Source organism: Osmerus mordax, chromosome 6 (assembly GCF_038355195.1).
Source record: "Osmerus mordax isolate fOsmMor3 chromosome 6, fOsmMor3.pri, whole genome shotgun sequence".
Taxonomy (NCBI): domain Eukaryota; kingdom Metazoa; phylum Chordata; class Actinopteri; order Osmeriformes; family Osmeridae; genus Osmerus; species Osmerus mordax.
The window spans coordinates 17,290,257-17,306,196 of record NC_090055.1 but is presented as its reverse complement, the minus strand read 5'-3'; the positions used below and the strand labels follow the sequence as shown (position 1 = coordinate 17,306,196).

Genomic DNA, 15,940 nt, shown 5'->3' with positions numbered 1-15,940 from the left:
GGAAAACAAGTTCAATAAAAATTTTACTGTATCCTTCATGTTATTTGAATACCTTGGGATTGAAGTTGACTGAGATCAAGCCAGATGTAGGATGTCTATTGATGAGAGGTTGTTCCAAGTTGAACTGACAGATCTGCTCCAAACCACGACACCAGTCATTGTAGACGTCATCCTCGAACTGATCCAGAAGAGTAGACATCTCCATGTACATGTGGTACACCAGCTCCATCTCTGCACCCTCCATTGGCCTATGGAACAAACATGGTGGTTTTGTCATGCCAAATAGTGTCCAGGTGCCAAATAATAAGGTCTTTATTTATGATCATGGAAAATTAAGTATAATTGGCAAAACAGAAAAAGGACCACTGCACTCACATGTCCAACACAAATCTGAAACTTTCCCATGGGGTTTGGATTCGCTCTCTGAGCATTTTTGCCCACTTCAGGGCTCCCGACATGCGTGGCATGTTTTTTGGCACAGGGGTCAGACCTTGTAACTGTGAGTTGTATAGGTGTTTGCACTCTTCCAATTCGTCCATAAAGAGCTGAAGTAAAACTTGGAAGTTGGGACTAAAGATCTGCTTGACAAGTCCTCTCCCCAAAAAGGTTCCAAAAACGGCCAGCAGCTTTAATTATCATGGGAAAACAACAGCAACTGTGAGTCCGGATGATTGTAGATGTTACTGTCAATTATAATTACGACATTGACTTGTATGGTGTCACCTTGAATGCTGATTCTAATCCTGAGCAATCTTTGAAGGCCAAACAAAGAATGGAGGCGAGACGGCGATCAAAGTCCACAACCCTCTCTTTGAAGGCTTCATAGTCCTTCTGAAAATCCTGTCAATCAAAATAATTGTTATGATAATAAAATAGGTTGACTCCCATGATTCCTATGTAACAAAAAAACATTTCTACATTATGTGCATTCCAGGCAAGGAATTTCTCTGAATTTCTAAAATTTACATTTAGCAGGCGCTCTTATCCAGAGCGACTTACAGTGAGTACAGGGACATTCCCCCGAGGCAAGTAGGGTGAAGTGCCTTGCCCAAGGACACAACGTCATTTGGCACGGCTGGGAATCAAACTGGCAACCTTCAGATTACTAGCCCGACTCCCTAACCACTCAGCCACCTGACTCCCGTAATGCCACTGTGTTGCTGCATACTGTGCAGTGCTTCATAGATGTGTAACACACAACTGAAAGGTGGATGTTTGCTAGTAACAAACGTTGCTAGGTTTTGCCTGCCTAAACACATTGTCAGTTCAGCTTTTACAGCCCTGCATCCTGATTACTGCACAGTTAGAAACCATATTTCTTGTTAGTATCTTATCTAAAGCGAATACTCGTTTAAAGAGAGTCACGTACTATGCATATATGAAATAATAGAGACTTAAACAGCATACCATATCAAAGAATTGGGATAGAAACCAATGGTTAATATCACAATTTCTCTGTCAAATTACATTGTTTAATTTTTAATTTCATTACTTGGGAAGACAGCTAAATATTACCTGAGCATTGTAATCAAGTGGATTGTAGTCACTGTCCTTAAACACCTGGCAGTGCTCCAGGAACTCCCTGTGCATCTGAGAGGCCTGGTCACTCAACCCATTCCCTTTCAGGCCACCAAACTCAAGCTTCTCCAACCTCTGGAAGTCCAGAATAACCTCAAACATGTCCTGAGAAAAAACACCACATTAACTCAAGGTCAAACCGTTTTCAAAGGTTTGAATCAGACGAGTCACAATGACATCTATGCACTGAAGAATCTTCCCCTAGATACTGGGGTGACTGAAATCACAAAGTATGATCTTTCACCTCTAACTGAAGGAGTCGGTTCAAGAAACGGTCGAAGCGTCCAAAAACAATGGAAGACGGGAAGTCCCAGAGAGCATGAGTGACCTGGCAAGCCAGCTTCTCGCGCTGAGCCTGGTAACAGTGCCGGAAACATCTGAAGACCTTCATCGCCGCCCGTACCTTCTCCAGACCCTCCTCTGTGTCTTCTCTCAGCAACTGTTCAGGTGCAAGATAATCTGTGGCCTGGATGAGATTAGACATATTAAAACATCAGCTGTCCTTTGTTGTGACTTTCTAGGCTGATTATTAATCTGTAATACATCCATATGATGATTAATATTACAGGATTATTACTAGGTTGTTTCCCTGTGTCATATAAAGTTACTTAGCACTAACCACTGTAACATTGTAAGAACTGTGCACTTTCAGCCTTTGATTTTCTGCTGCACTTACTACATGCAGTATTTGTATGTCGCTTTGGGTAAAACCGTGTTAAGTGGCTATATGCAAACTTGACTGCCTTTCCCAGGCGTTTCACTCACTTGCCGGATGAGTAGATTGCACAGCTCCTGCTGCAGCACCACCATGCGTGTGGGGTAGCTGTACGACGGACAGCGGGTCCAGAGGAGGAACAGCAGGTGGAAGAGCGGCGGGAGGAGAGTCTCCACACGAGGAAACTCTTCCTTTTCCAGTTGAAACAGGTGGACACTCAGTGGACGCAGGTGCAGCTCAACGCTCCAGGCTTCTTGCAAGGCTGGTAGTGTTCCGTTAAAACACAAACAATTCATTTTATTTTCGTAGCCAGGCTGGAAAGCTTTCGTTTGTTCATTAAAAAACCTTTCAGTCTGACTCGAAGGTTTCTTACCATCAAACACGTCTCCAATCAGGGTTTTGATTGAAGGGTAATAGCTGCTCTCTGCCATTTCTAGAATCTTGACCATCTTTTGGACTATGGGACTTTGAAGCTGTGATTGAAGAGGCAGAAGACATTCTGGTTTAATACAACTTCTATTCAGAAAGATAGGCTTCATATTTTGGGGAGAGAAATGCTGTATGATGCGACGTACAGTACTAGTACACACCTGCTGATGTATATTGTGCATATTGGCATTCCTGGTGATCCAGAAGTTAAGCTCTGCACTGGGGCCTGGGTTCAACCCCTGCAGAAGGTGCTCTGAAGAATCCTCTTTCAGAACCTTCTGGATCAGATGTGTCCAACTGATGACCATGGACTCAATAGCATGGACAACTGTCCTGTCAAAGCTGTCAGGCCTAATTTAAAAAAGGTTGACTTAGAAAGGGTACTATGTTAAGATTGTATCCATGGAGACATCATGTGTTGTAAAACAGTAGTTGCAAGCGTTTATAATAAGTTGTTTCTTACATTTTGACATTACTCTGGGAACCTTCTATCCCAGCTGTTGCTGTTGGAATGGGAAGGATAGTTTTCCCCAGGAAGTGTCCCCGAACCACTGATGTCTTGTTCCTCATGTGCTCGACATGACGACTAATATCTTGAGACATCAGATTAGGCCACATATGATGGTTCTTCTTATTTGACAGAAGTGGGACACACACCTAGACAATATTCGGCAAAGAATGCTCATACACAGCTGAAGTGATGTTCGGTATGAAGCTCTAATATTGTGTAGGCTATGAAATTGTATTTCCGTTTGAGAAAATCAATGCATGGAAAAATCACCTGCTGTAGCGTGTTTGACAGCTGTGGCAGAGGTGACTGAGAGACCAGCCCAAAAATAAGTTGTTTCCTGCAGTTTTCAGAAGTAATTGGCAGAGGCTTCTTCTTGAGGACGTAGAACGCATTATTTTTGGGTGGTTGGGACACCTACAGAGAATAATTGTAAATGTTAAGGCGTTTTTTAAGAACATTTAAATACTCAAAAATAATAACGCAAATTGAAATATTTACAAGTCTTACCTCCTTAGAAGCAATTAGACCACCAGTCGATGTTGTTATAAAAACTATATTATTATTTTGCACTTCAAAAAAACTTTCAAGTACTTTCTGGTTTCTCTCAATTGCTACACATTTATCCCATATTTCCTGTTTCACTTGTAATATTTGACAAACTTGACCCCCCACAAACTTAACTCTGTCGTCCTCAGAAAAAGAGGTTTCATTTTCCTCGTCGGACATGTCCTCTCTGGACATATTCTATCTTGGTAGGCTATTTCACGACTACCGACTGTTACTTTGAGTATCAACGTAGCGTCTGTTATTATTTTGTAACATTAATCGTTTGTGTTTTAAGAAATATCCAAACTTCCCTGCACAAGCTCAAAAGATTTCTTCGTGTCTAAATGTTAGTGGGCGGTTACTGCGGTTCGTTCCCTTGGTGATAACCATCCGACGCTCAAATATAACTTGAACTTCGGAGACAGAAGTGTAGGTAAATTAACTACATTATAAGAACATGGTCCTGATATATTTTGTTTGCGTGCACAGACCGATTCGAGATTTGGTGCACTATCTGTCGCGTGGTCAGTTTGAGCATTCCAAAGCGAATTTGACAAAACAAAGTCGATTCCATTTTGACATCCAACCACTCTGTATGCATGTTTACAGTCATAACGTCGCCGATTCTTGGCAACTGCCCAAATGTCACATATGGCATACATGACCTGCTGATACAGTAGGATAATTAATCAGGGCTGAACAGGGAGGCCTGATATCAAAATCAGTGCTGTTAGTGGGAAATTAAATGGGGGGGGGGGGGGGGGGGGCTGTGTGCGCTACAAGGATGCCCTCTACAGGATTGGTTATTGGGAACCCATTAGACTACTTCTTACTTGATCACAGAGACTATTTTCCCACAACTATCCCTCACTGTTTAGCTGTGAAAAGTTTCACATAGGGAGACAAAAATGACTTAAAGAGTGTTTTTATAGAAGCGTTTCAACAGTTTTCAAAAGAAGACACCACAGAAATGACTACTGGCTTTGGCCTTGTCAAGAAACAAATAGACATCGGGTAAGGTTATCTCTGACATCCTGCAGAGGGCAGTGGCTTGTCTCTTTTGTAGCCAGATCACAAGACTTAGCATCAAGCTTGCCTCGAGAAGACGTCCCTAGGGTTGAATTGGGACCTGGACATGAAATCGGCAACTCCATTGGCTGAGACATAAAGTTGGTGAGTATCAAAATCGTATCCTAAAACGTGTGTTCATCGTGTAAATAAAGTCTACTATTCTCCCATAAAAAAAAATTATTCTAGCCTCTAGGCCTAGTGGTGCCATATATGGGCTAGGGTTAATCACCTAAATACACGTAATCCCTATGTGTATTTTTACCTAACAATATAAGGACATTTTTTAAAGATAGTCCTGCCTATTATGCATTTATATTCAATTCCTGTTTTACTAGTTTACCAAATAAAAGCATCGGTTACAAAAATATTATGACCATAGGTCGGATAGTTTAGCAAGAACCTCAATATTCCATGCGAAAACAAACAACATGTTGAGACCACTGGAATTTCGTACAGCATATCAGAATTCCAACTCCGACCCCATGTAGGTCTCTTGTGAGGCTCCCGCGGAGTTATGTAAGCCCCAGAATGAACAAATTTGTTATCCCACACCCGAGGGCATCTGTTGATGGATATGTTGTCCTGGGGGACGCGGTAAGCTCGGCACAACCTCCGAGGCGCTTATCTTGAAAGGCTTGTTTTTTGTGTGTTCCTGCGTGGAAACACAAATGATTTAAGGACACCTATTACTTTACAATTGTTATGTAATTTCCTGTATTTTATTTGGCTTTTAACTCATATTTCAACCAAATGTATTGTCGCTGCCTGGTGTTCGGTGGCTGCTTTGTTTAGAAATATTTATCACAATTTATATTGTAGCCTATAGGCCTACGTTTCAACAATTAGTATTATGAAATTATTATTAATTATTAAAACCACACTCATTACTTATTTGGCTCTTGTACTTATCAATGTATTTGTAGTACATTCAAAATCCTAAGTGATTAGCCTATATGAGACAAACATGCACAGTGACTGTGTGTGTGTGTGTGTGCATAGGTGTGTGTGCATATGTATGTGTCTGTGTGTGTGTGTGAGAGAGAGGGAGAGACTAAGGGGTGTGGTAGGGGGCTGGGAGCAGACCATGGAGACCTGTGGGGACTCCCTTGAGGACTGCCGGACCACTTGTGTCTGAGAGGCTGGTTTATCCCACTTAATCAGCATCCTGAGAGACTGGCACTGCCCCCGTGGTCATAATGCCTGGGGTCACTGTGAGCTTCTCCAAATGAAGTGAAACCCTAGCAGACAATGCCACTGTCAGTCAGCCTTAACTTGAGCTGGCTGCTTTATTTTCTCATATATAGTGTACTTGTGCAATTATTCACTCCATAAATGCAAATGAATCCCTCCGATGTTCTGACTAACATGTCAGGAAACCCCCAGAAGTGTTTGAAAAAGCATGCGTTAGCATTACCATGATTGCTGGATTGACACAGCTACAGTATACAGTATTGTTGTTCCTACTTCATAGCTATTTATATTTATACACAGTAAAGCCAAATGCACAGAATAGTATCCCATGAGATCATTTTCAATTACTGCCAGGAAAGAAAATTACTCTTCATAACCTCATCCTCCTCATGATGTGAAATCTCAGATATATTTACTCTACAAATGAGAATTCATCCTAAACTAAGAAGTGTAAAAGAAAAATTGCTCCTAAGGTATATCATTGCCTAAATTTCTCGATAAAACAGAAAAAACATTAATCTCCAAAACCAACAAGATAATGAAGACACCGGATAATGCTTCCTGCAATTAGCTGCGACTCTTCCGCTGCGTTTGGGCCATAATTTGTACTTGTTTGGATGGCACATGCAGCCGGTGGTTTGGGGATGGTAGCGGTGATGTCCCTGGGGCTGCTGTCAGTCCCACACCGTAATAAATGACAGAGCTGAGTGAGCCTCCTTGGCTGCCTCTCAACACTCCCGCTTCCTTGGGGCCTTGCGTAACATTTGTCAGAGCGTGTGCCCTTTTGATTTTCTAATCCCGGCACAAGCTGTGGAATGCTGGCCCTCAATGAGATATTCCGCTCACAAACAGTGATTTATGTTCTTGCGGTGCAAAGGGGGCTCAATGGTGTAGGGATCGCAGGTGTTGTGGAGCTCCAGTAAAAAAAAAGAAGAAAATTTTTTTTTGTTTTAATATGCACACCTCATGGGCCGAGGCAGAGCCCGGCAGTAGGACGACTGGCGAGGGGACGGGTCAATAAACATTTTAAAATGCATGTAAGACCCTACAGTCGGATTGATATTATACAAACAGTATGTATGTTGTTTTTTGCCAACAGTGGGATAAAAACACGGTAAACTGTAGAGAAGGCAGTGATGATGTGTATTTATGTATTTTGAATTTTTTCATAAAATGAAAAGGAGCAAATGTGTTGCACCAATATCTGTCAAGATTATTCTGATAGTCTTGCATGGTAACCACTTCATTGATAATCATAATATAAAAGCAGCAGTGTTTCCAAGATAAAAGCCTATTTGAGTATTTTGTTATGAGTGAGTTGAATGTTGTTCGTAATCACTGGCCTACTCACTCACTATACGAAGCAAAGTGGTTGACCTTTGCCCAAGTTGTATTGAAACTCGTGACATAAAAATCAAGAGTGCAAACGAAGAGGTATTCTTCCCTCGCTCTGGTGTTTGCCCTCTCACCAGCACAAACAGTGTTACAGTGCTCCAGTAGTGCCTTTTTAAAGCCCAATGGAAGCTTGACGAGCTCATCCTTTTTTCTCATGCAAAGCAGAGTGGAGTCTGAGTTTTAACTTAAGAATTGCATTGAGAAATAAAGATCCCATTGTAGTGAAACCCCCCCCCCCAACCTCTGCTTTAAGATTTACGACGGTTTTGTGAATGGATTTTTCAGCAGTAGACTGTCGACTATTTACCATGCGTACGTTTTATTGACAAACGTAAAAAGAAAGAAGTTCCTCTCGAAAAAAAAGCAGAATTGCAATTGCAGTTTGAATGTGAATGCTCCCTCTAAACTCTCAAAAACATGTTGAAAAGGAATATTAATTTAGACATTGTTCTAAGACAATTCATTGTTACCTGATGAATACATTGTATACTGTATGTACAGCATTACAAATATAAAGTTTAAAATAAAATAAAATTGTATTTAGTGCATTTGCTGCTTTTAAAGAATACAGCTAGTTCAGCCGTCCCTCGTAACTCTGAATAGCTGTCAACAGGCAGCTGTTTGTATCAAATGTGATGTCACATGGTTTTATCTATATTCCAAAATTTCATTCAGAAATTTTACTTGAAAGCTGAAGCATGTAAAAAGTGTTTAATGTGTTTGTCATAACGTGTCCCAACCAACTGCATGTGCACTCACAACCTTTCTCTGAGATTTAATAACAGTGATCTGTGTTCGTTTTTTCCCCCACCCTCTCTTTCTTTCTTTGCCAGAGGGATTACCGTAAACTGCACCAATTTACCTGAGTCCAACTAGAAAAGGAGGGGGCAGTTGGGCTGTTTGGCTCTGTGGCTCCTGATTGGTTAGTTTGAGCTAAACAATCTTTCCAACTCAACTCCTTTTTACAACATGCCCCCAAACGCCTCACCCTATAGGTCATCCCTCTCTCCATCTGTCTCTCTCACACTCTCTCTCTCTGAGTTTCTCTCTCTTTCTTTCAATTCCAACAAATGTTTGCCTTCATCTGCACAAAATGTTCAATCGTTCCACAGTAATATCTTATCCAGCACACTGCATGTCGAAGTTCCAATGTGTGGTATAGTATTGCTCTCCCTTGACGTCCTCTAGGTTGCTCTAAGGACACAGCTCTGTGCTTTTCTACTGAAAACAGCACAGGTAAGACAGATAGTACAACATAGGCTGAGGTAAAATTACAGTGTTTCAATTTGTTATTAAATCATCCAGATTTTCTTTACCAGTGATTTAAATTAAGTAGGCATCAGTGTTATTGCAATTATGTGCCTGCCTTAATTCAATTTGCCCCTGCGAACTAAAATGAGTTCTAAACTTCCCCATTAAACTTAATTGCTGCTCATTCAATTCCATAAAATGGGGAAGCGTCTGGGGAAATTCTGATCATAAATGTAATTATTTTAATAACGGGGGCTCCGGTGTACCGTTCCCCCCCCCCCCCCCTCCCACCTTACAGTGACTCACAAGTTGTAGTTAGACAAACCCATACCAGGAACCTTTAACGACTGTACCTAGGGTTAGGGTTAGGGTTCGTACCCAGGATCAGGAAGATGGAGAAATCAACCCAGAGCAACCAAAATACTCCTATAAACATGGCCCATAACTGTTCCTTTAATGTAAAACATTTAAGTATTTTAACATATTTGAGATCCTCAGTCAGTTTCAAATTATGAATTTTAAAACATAGTATGGAATCTTGCTGGCCACAACATGTCAATCTCCTTGTCGGCATTATGCTTGAACCTGTGGCTCCCCAAGGTTACAAAGCAGGAGCTTTTTAGCTTACTGTGCCATCCCTCTCCTGTCCTTTTTCCTCCTTCCTTCCCTCCCTCCCTCGCTCCTTCCCCCCCCCCCCCCCCTATTTTTTCCCATGTCCATTAGACCTTGCAGACTAATCGAGCAGGACCAATTGCTCCCGCGGTGAGATCATTAAGTAAATTATTTTAAGATCAAACGGGCAGCAGCCACAATGAAGTCCTGTGTAATGGTAAAAGCCTCAGAAGCCGCCACCCTCCTTCTCTCAAATTAAAGCTCAGCGGGGAGTTCTCCGTACCCCTCAGGTGGATGTCCCCGCCATTAGACGCCTTTTAGCTGCAGGCTAAGGTAGGACCCACTAATTGGTCCATGGAACAAAACTAACCCACTGACAGGATAAGACTTGCACACAGCTTAAAGAGTGTGAAATTGTTCTGGGCCAGAGACATCCAGTGTAATAGTCCATCCAGAGAGTGAGAGAGCGAGGGAGTTGGAGTGGACCTCCTACTGGCTGGTCACTACGTGGGGTAGGACCATTGGTCTTTTCACCTCAGAAATCGGTCCAAACAACTTCCGCTCTACATGAAAATATTGTAGAAAGGTGACTTAATAGAGGTCTTTTGTTGTTATGCAAAGTCAAATTTAAAATATAAAGACCCAATTCATGTGAAAAATTATTGACGGTCAGAATTTGTATAATTTACAGTGTTTTGAATAATTGAACTGAAAAGTCCATCACAAACCTGAAGATTATTGTGATACTGTATGAGTTCACCTGCCACACAGGTTCCGCATATTGTTATAATACAAAAACTAAAAGTTCTAGAGGTTGTAGCACTGTAATTACGGATGATACTATCTATCAGATTGGATCTATTGATGTACTAGGTATAGTGAATCACTTTTAACTGTTCTCTGTCAACTAAGGTCTCCAGTTCCCAATTAGAGATTTCCCAGCATGCTTTGGTGAGGTTAGATAAAGGACACTGAACCAAAACAAAGCTTTGATCAGAGAGTTGCAGGTACAAAGAATCAGAAGCCTTTGTGTGTGTGTGTGTGTGTGTGTGTGTTTGTGAGCGTGTGTGTGTGTGTATGTGTGTGCATGCGCGTACACAAGCGCATTTGTGTGTTGCATTGGCACAGTTCAAAAGCCATTAGACAGTGATTACCCACTAAGTGCTGTCCCTTGATGGGTGGCTTGACAGCTAGCCTTTTTTATGGGTCAGAGTTCCTGTAGGGTTAACATAATTAAGAGCAAGGATGTATAAGCCAAGTCACAATTATATTCACTGACCACAGATTCACATTCTAATGATGTAATTCAAGTGAGATCTTATTTGGTCTCAGTGTTTGTGTTGACGTCTCAAATCACCTCATTCGATTCACGGGAATTGAACACGATGTATGAAATGTGAGATATTGTACTGATGAGGAAAACAATCAACAAGTCACCTCCACACACAGTCAGGAGGTGTGACCAGAGCTTCGTAATGGTCGTCTTAACACAGATGATCTCTCTCCAACACAGATCCACTGTTCTATCATTGTGTAGTTCAATCATTCCCAAACGGGGTTTGCAGCACACAGGTTGTGGAGATAGCAACTAAGGCTACAACGTGAATCGAGTGATTTATTCTCTCCTGGCATGACGCGTCAGTGTCATCAATCACATGGTTTTAATTAGTGATGGCTCCCCTTTGTGCATGTAATTCAATTTGGGGCTCCCTGGAGTTCCAAACACCCCAAGTGAAGATTTGTCAATTCAATGTAAGTTCATGCACACTTACAGTGGTTGAGACGGCCTAAAGAATGAGACTTAAGGTAATTGCATTTGTTATGCTTTATGGAAGGAGAAAACACGTGACCTTAGTATAATCACTATTCTGGTATCATTTTCTAAATGGAACCATGTATTTTTTCCACTACTATAGGTTATATGATCAGTCAGCCATGTGGGTGTTTTACTTGAGAGTGAATGCTAGATTTGACAGCTTTCTGTCACAGCGGCTGGAGCTGTGAGGGCCTTATGTTCAACTTACTGTAGCCTAATACTTCTCCTCAGGACCACACTGGCCACCCTCCTTTGTTATCAACAGGCCACCTGTTCATTGAAGCTGCCCTGCCGGTGTGATTTGATTGGCTATCATGACGGGCATTTGGAGTTCTCAGGGCACCCTTTAGACGTCTGTCTCTGAACGCATTGTGTAATTAAAGCCAGGTAACGTTATAAAATGAATTCGAATGATGAGAAAAAACGCACTCAATTTGTGTCGGAACTTCCGCGCGTTCCTCCGGCTCAAGTTTGATTGACAGTCGTCTCACAAAATAAGCCAAGGTGGAAGGCCTGACTCGCCTGGGAAAGGATTGCTGGAACATAATTGGCTGGAAAGTACTGGTCCGCTCCCAAAAAAAATAATTCCACTGACATTGAGCTGTTCATGTTCTTAAACAACAGTCAGAGGACGTCAATAGCTTACATATTTGGTTTAACATTTAGCAGACGCTCTTATCCAGAGCGACTTACAGTAAGTACAGGGACATTCCCCCGAGGAAAGTAGGGTGAAATGCCTTGCCCAAGAACACAATGCAATTATGTATGGCAGGGAATTGAACCGGCGACCTTCTGATTACTAGCCCGATTCCCTAACCGCTCAGCCACCTGACTCCCTTTAAAGGGGAGAAAACATTTGACCTAATGTACCTTCAAGGGAATCTATCCATTAATCATTTAGTTAGCATGCTAAGCATTAGCTTGAGTGTCGTTGAAACTAGATACATATTAGAGGTATTATAAGTAGCTGAATGTTGGGTGGGTAAAGATCTCCCATGCACAGATAGACAGACATTTGATCTTATTCATGACCAGAGAGTGCTTATCAGCCTTACTCTGTTTGCCCTTTAAGTAATCATTTGAAATAACAATAAAGTGATGGGAAACAAAACAGGTCCCTCTACCCCTTGACATACAAAGGCCCCTGGGCCTCTTATCCTAAATTTAAATGTTGGCCTTGTGATTTCCTCTTCAATGGGAGACTTAACTAGTACGGAGGGTATAGGGCCAGAGCCGCAAGTCAAAACAATGAGAGCTTTCAGAGTTAAAGTGGCCATTGACATGCTAAAACAGCAATAGCTAATTATTTAGTTCTCACAAGACACTTGAAAGTCTCTTATCTGACACATGTTAATGCCAAGTCACTGTAGTGTTGTTGATTTCACAGCGGTTATCTGCTTTACTGCCCTATGAAAAAAAGTAGAGAAGAAGAAAGGAAATGTGCCTTTGGTGCCCTTTGGTGTTGTCCTCCTGCCAGCCTGTGTTCGTGTTTTAGATCCCAATTCTGGTGCATCTGGACAGTATTCAGTGTGGAAGAATAAACTTCCACAAATTTAACAAAGTTACACACATAGAACACAACTGGTTTTTCTCTTCATTTTCTCATTTCAGACAGACTTGTACAAGATGTAGAGTTGGAGTCTGTGTTGGGGCCTAGCAACCAATAACATCACAGTCTCTATTCCTTTCAGACTCTGAAAGGAGTCTGACTTTAATTATCGTAATAGCAGGTATGTAGAACAGAATATGTAAAACCTTTTGATATAGGTTACTTAGCAACAAGATATTTCACTTGTGGTGAAAATACTTTCCGGCAACTGTCTAGAGTCATATCTCTGAAAACATGGTCTCTAGGTATTATCTAAAATCCACCAACCTTGCCTTGTAATTCTTTACAAGAGTCAGTGGTTTCTTTATTAATCCAACTACCATTGTAACCCACATTTTTTACCTCTACCTTTCGCAATGTCATCTCCTAACAACTCTGACTCTGTCTTACTACACCCTCCATCTGACACAACTGATGTTGTGTTCTCAGATAACATCTCTCCTTGCTATTTGTATTAGTACATCTTTAGGGGGTATCTTGTGGAGTAAAAAATACAATATTACACATTCCCATAGGTATAAAAAAAAGATTAAAAAACATATTAATGATGTCCTCTGAATACAATTAATTCAATAACTCTGACTGCTATCACATCAAAGAAGTGGCTTCCTACCTGCAAAAACTCTAGACATTCAGAAGCAAACATACTAATGATCCTACCATTCATTCTTGATTGTGCAGTCCAGAAGGACACAGTGCATGCTGCTGATCACAGTTCGGCTCAGTTACAAATCCTCTCCAATCAGTTTGTTTGATATCTGTTTTCTATCTAGGTTTTTACACCGTTGATTAGGTTCTGCCTCCCCTCTCAGCACCTACTCTAATGGCACTGAATCAGCATGCCAACTCTGCTGGGAATAAAAATGAGAACTCTTCCTGCAATCAGGCCTCGCCTAGGCCCACAACATTTTTGGCTTTGCCATTAGCTGATGTCCTTTGTGGGGACATCTTGGGAGATTGTTGTGATTGTTTAGGGGTGAGTCTGAGGAGATTACAGTCTTTGACCACGGATGATTGACTGAAATCAACCAAGCCATGCCAATGTACATTATCAGGCAGTCCTGAAACCAATGTCTGTTGTTGATTGATTTGATTGGATGTGTTGAGCACTGCAAAATATGCTCAGTGATCAAATGCAACACTTGATGTGACTTTAATAGAGGCAGGTTTCAAACATAAATACTTTGCAACACTAATCGTTGTTTTAAATGTACACTAGATTTAAGTAAATAAATAGATTTTCCTACTTTTTCAAAAAATTCATCCGTGCTCTTGCAATGTTGAGTGATGCTTTGTGCATGTGCTCTAGTGACAGAATCTTAAAAAATCCTAATGTTGCACAGAGCTACAGTTCTGGCTGCGAGTTTTGGCATGTGTCTCACATTGGTGAGCAGGTCTGAGAGACAAATATCTCTGACGCCAGGTCCTCGCCATGCTGTCTGGGTCCACACAGGTTAAAACTCCACTACGGCCTCAGGCTTCTCTCCCACTGCAGTTTCAACTGAAAGAACCACTGCAACATTCTCATCAGAATCGTTTACATTAAAAAAAGGTCCTATATCCATCGTGCAATTCTGTATGCTCTCTGACTGTCGATCTCAAAAGACATGACCTTTGTGGTCTAATGCTTTGTTTACCCGTACACAGGTCAAGCTGGGGGCACAGAGAGAAAGATGGAGAGAGAGTCAGGGTTTCTCAGACAGTCACTTCCTAGTAGTGTATCCTGTAGTTGATGGCGCTCAGCAACAGGCCTCACCTGGGCTGTAATCTGGGAGGACTGATCACAGGGGACGGGAGTGGAGTGAATTCCGCCTGTCCCACTTCAAACATGGTGGGACAGTAAATCAGGCAGATAGACGACACCAGGCGTCTCATCCCTTAGCTGCACCGCTTCTAGGCCCTTGGGCTCAGGTAGCAGGTATGCCAAAAATGTCACCTGACAACTCTGTGGAGCCTTTTTAACACTTAACCGTTTTACGGGACGGGTGAGGATGTGTGTTTGGAAGGGTGTGTGATTGTGTGTGTCTGTTTGTGTATACACTCAAGGAAAATTGTACCCTTACGATTATTTTAAACGAGTGAAAATGGCCTGTGACAACATCTTCAGGGGTCAGGTGGCTGAGCGGTGAGGGAAGCGGGCTAGTAATCTGAAGGTTGCCAGTTCGATTCCCGGCCGTGCCAAATGACGTTGTGTCCTTGGGCAAGGCACTTCACCCTACTTGCCTCGGGGAGAATGTCCCTGTACTTACTGTAAGTCGCTCTGGATAAGAGCGTCTGCTAAATGACTAAATGTAAATGTAAATCTTTGTCACCAACAAAATCAAAGTTTGTTTTAAGATAATGATGTGAAAGCTGTGCATTTCAAAGTGTGGAAATCTGTGAAACAAAATAGATATTTTCCAGGATGTAATCCCAAGTATTACTAGCAGATGTATAACTGTGACAAATCCTATCTGTGAGAAAATGTCGGGGGAAAGATGAATCAGAGAGGAACGCCAAGGTCATTGTGCTATTTCAAGCCTCTGCTTTACATGGCCGCATAGGAAATGAAGGCCCTCAATCAAGCCGGATTGGGTGGCTGGACTGTATGAACACCAACACACCACTGAGAGTAATGACAAAGAAATAAATCAATCAGACGTAAGGAAAATAAAGCTGGTCTCATGGTCAGAACAATACAGTTTCGGGAGAGAGTTTCAAGAGAGAGGCTACATATCAGTGCATGTGCCCAAAATCAGGATTATTTTACATAGTTCATTTGACAAAGTAATGAAAACAGCAGTGGAGTCTCCATCTCTAATTTCAACATGCATACATTACTGAAACATGCGACCAAGGCAGTATATTGTCTCATTCTGTGTAGTGTTAGTGTCTGGCTTTATGTGGGATGACAAGTCCTGGCATTTCTCTTAGGGAGAAAGAAAAAACCTGCAAGGGAGAAATACAGCATCCTACGTGTTTATGCAAGTAGCTGACTTACCCTCTGTAAAGGCCATGATTTGACAGTTATTTTCAGAGTAATGATCCTGTGTGTAAGATGTGTTCTTCCGGACGACCATTTATCTTTGTAGCATGTGCCTGAGGACAAGGATGTGGATAGACCCAAGATAACACAATTTATTTTACAAACTCGTCTTTATTACCAGTAAGCCCCTTGAATACACAACGCGGTGCATGTCAATCACGAGGACCCCTTTAGCTGCTATCGAAGAATGT

The 15,940-nt window shown here is 41.7% G+C and overlaps 1 protein-coding gene across 1 annotated transcript in view; it reads right to left on the bottom strand.

The window, feature by feature from the left end:
• Positions 1-3,959, bottom strand: part of si:dkey-233k19.3 (dynein axonemal heavy chain 11) — a 38,557-nt gene extending 34,598 nt beyond the window's left edge. Inside the window, exons 1-11 of the mRNA XM_067237287.1 lie at positions 3,741-3,959; positions 3,504-3,647; positions 3,186-3,379; positions 2,884-3,073; positions 2,667-2,766; positions 2,344-2,555; positions 1,823-2,044; positions 1,516-1,683; positions 724-840; positions 376-626; positions 53-248 (exon numbers count right to left, since the gene is read on the bottom strand). Coding sequence (XP_067093388.1) covers positions 53-248; positions 376-626; positions 724-840; positions 1,516-1,683; positions 1,823-2,044; positions 2,344-2,555; positions 2,667-2,766; positions 2,884-3,073; positions 3,186-3,379; positions 3,504-3,647; positions 3,741-3,959 — 2,013 coding nt within the window. The remainder of the gene's footprint in view (positions 1-52; positions 249-375; positions 627-723; positions 841-1,515; positions 1,684-1,822; positions 2,045-2,343; positions 2,556-2,666; positions 2,767-2,883; positions 3,074-3,185; positions 3,380-3,503; positions 3,648-3,740) is intronic.
• Between the last annotated feature and the right edge of the window lie 11,981 nt (positions 3,960-15,940).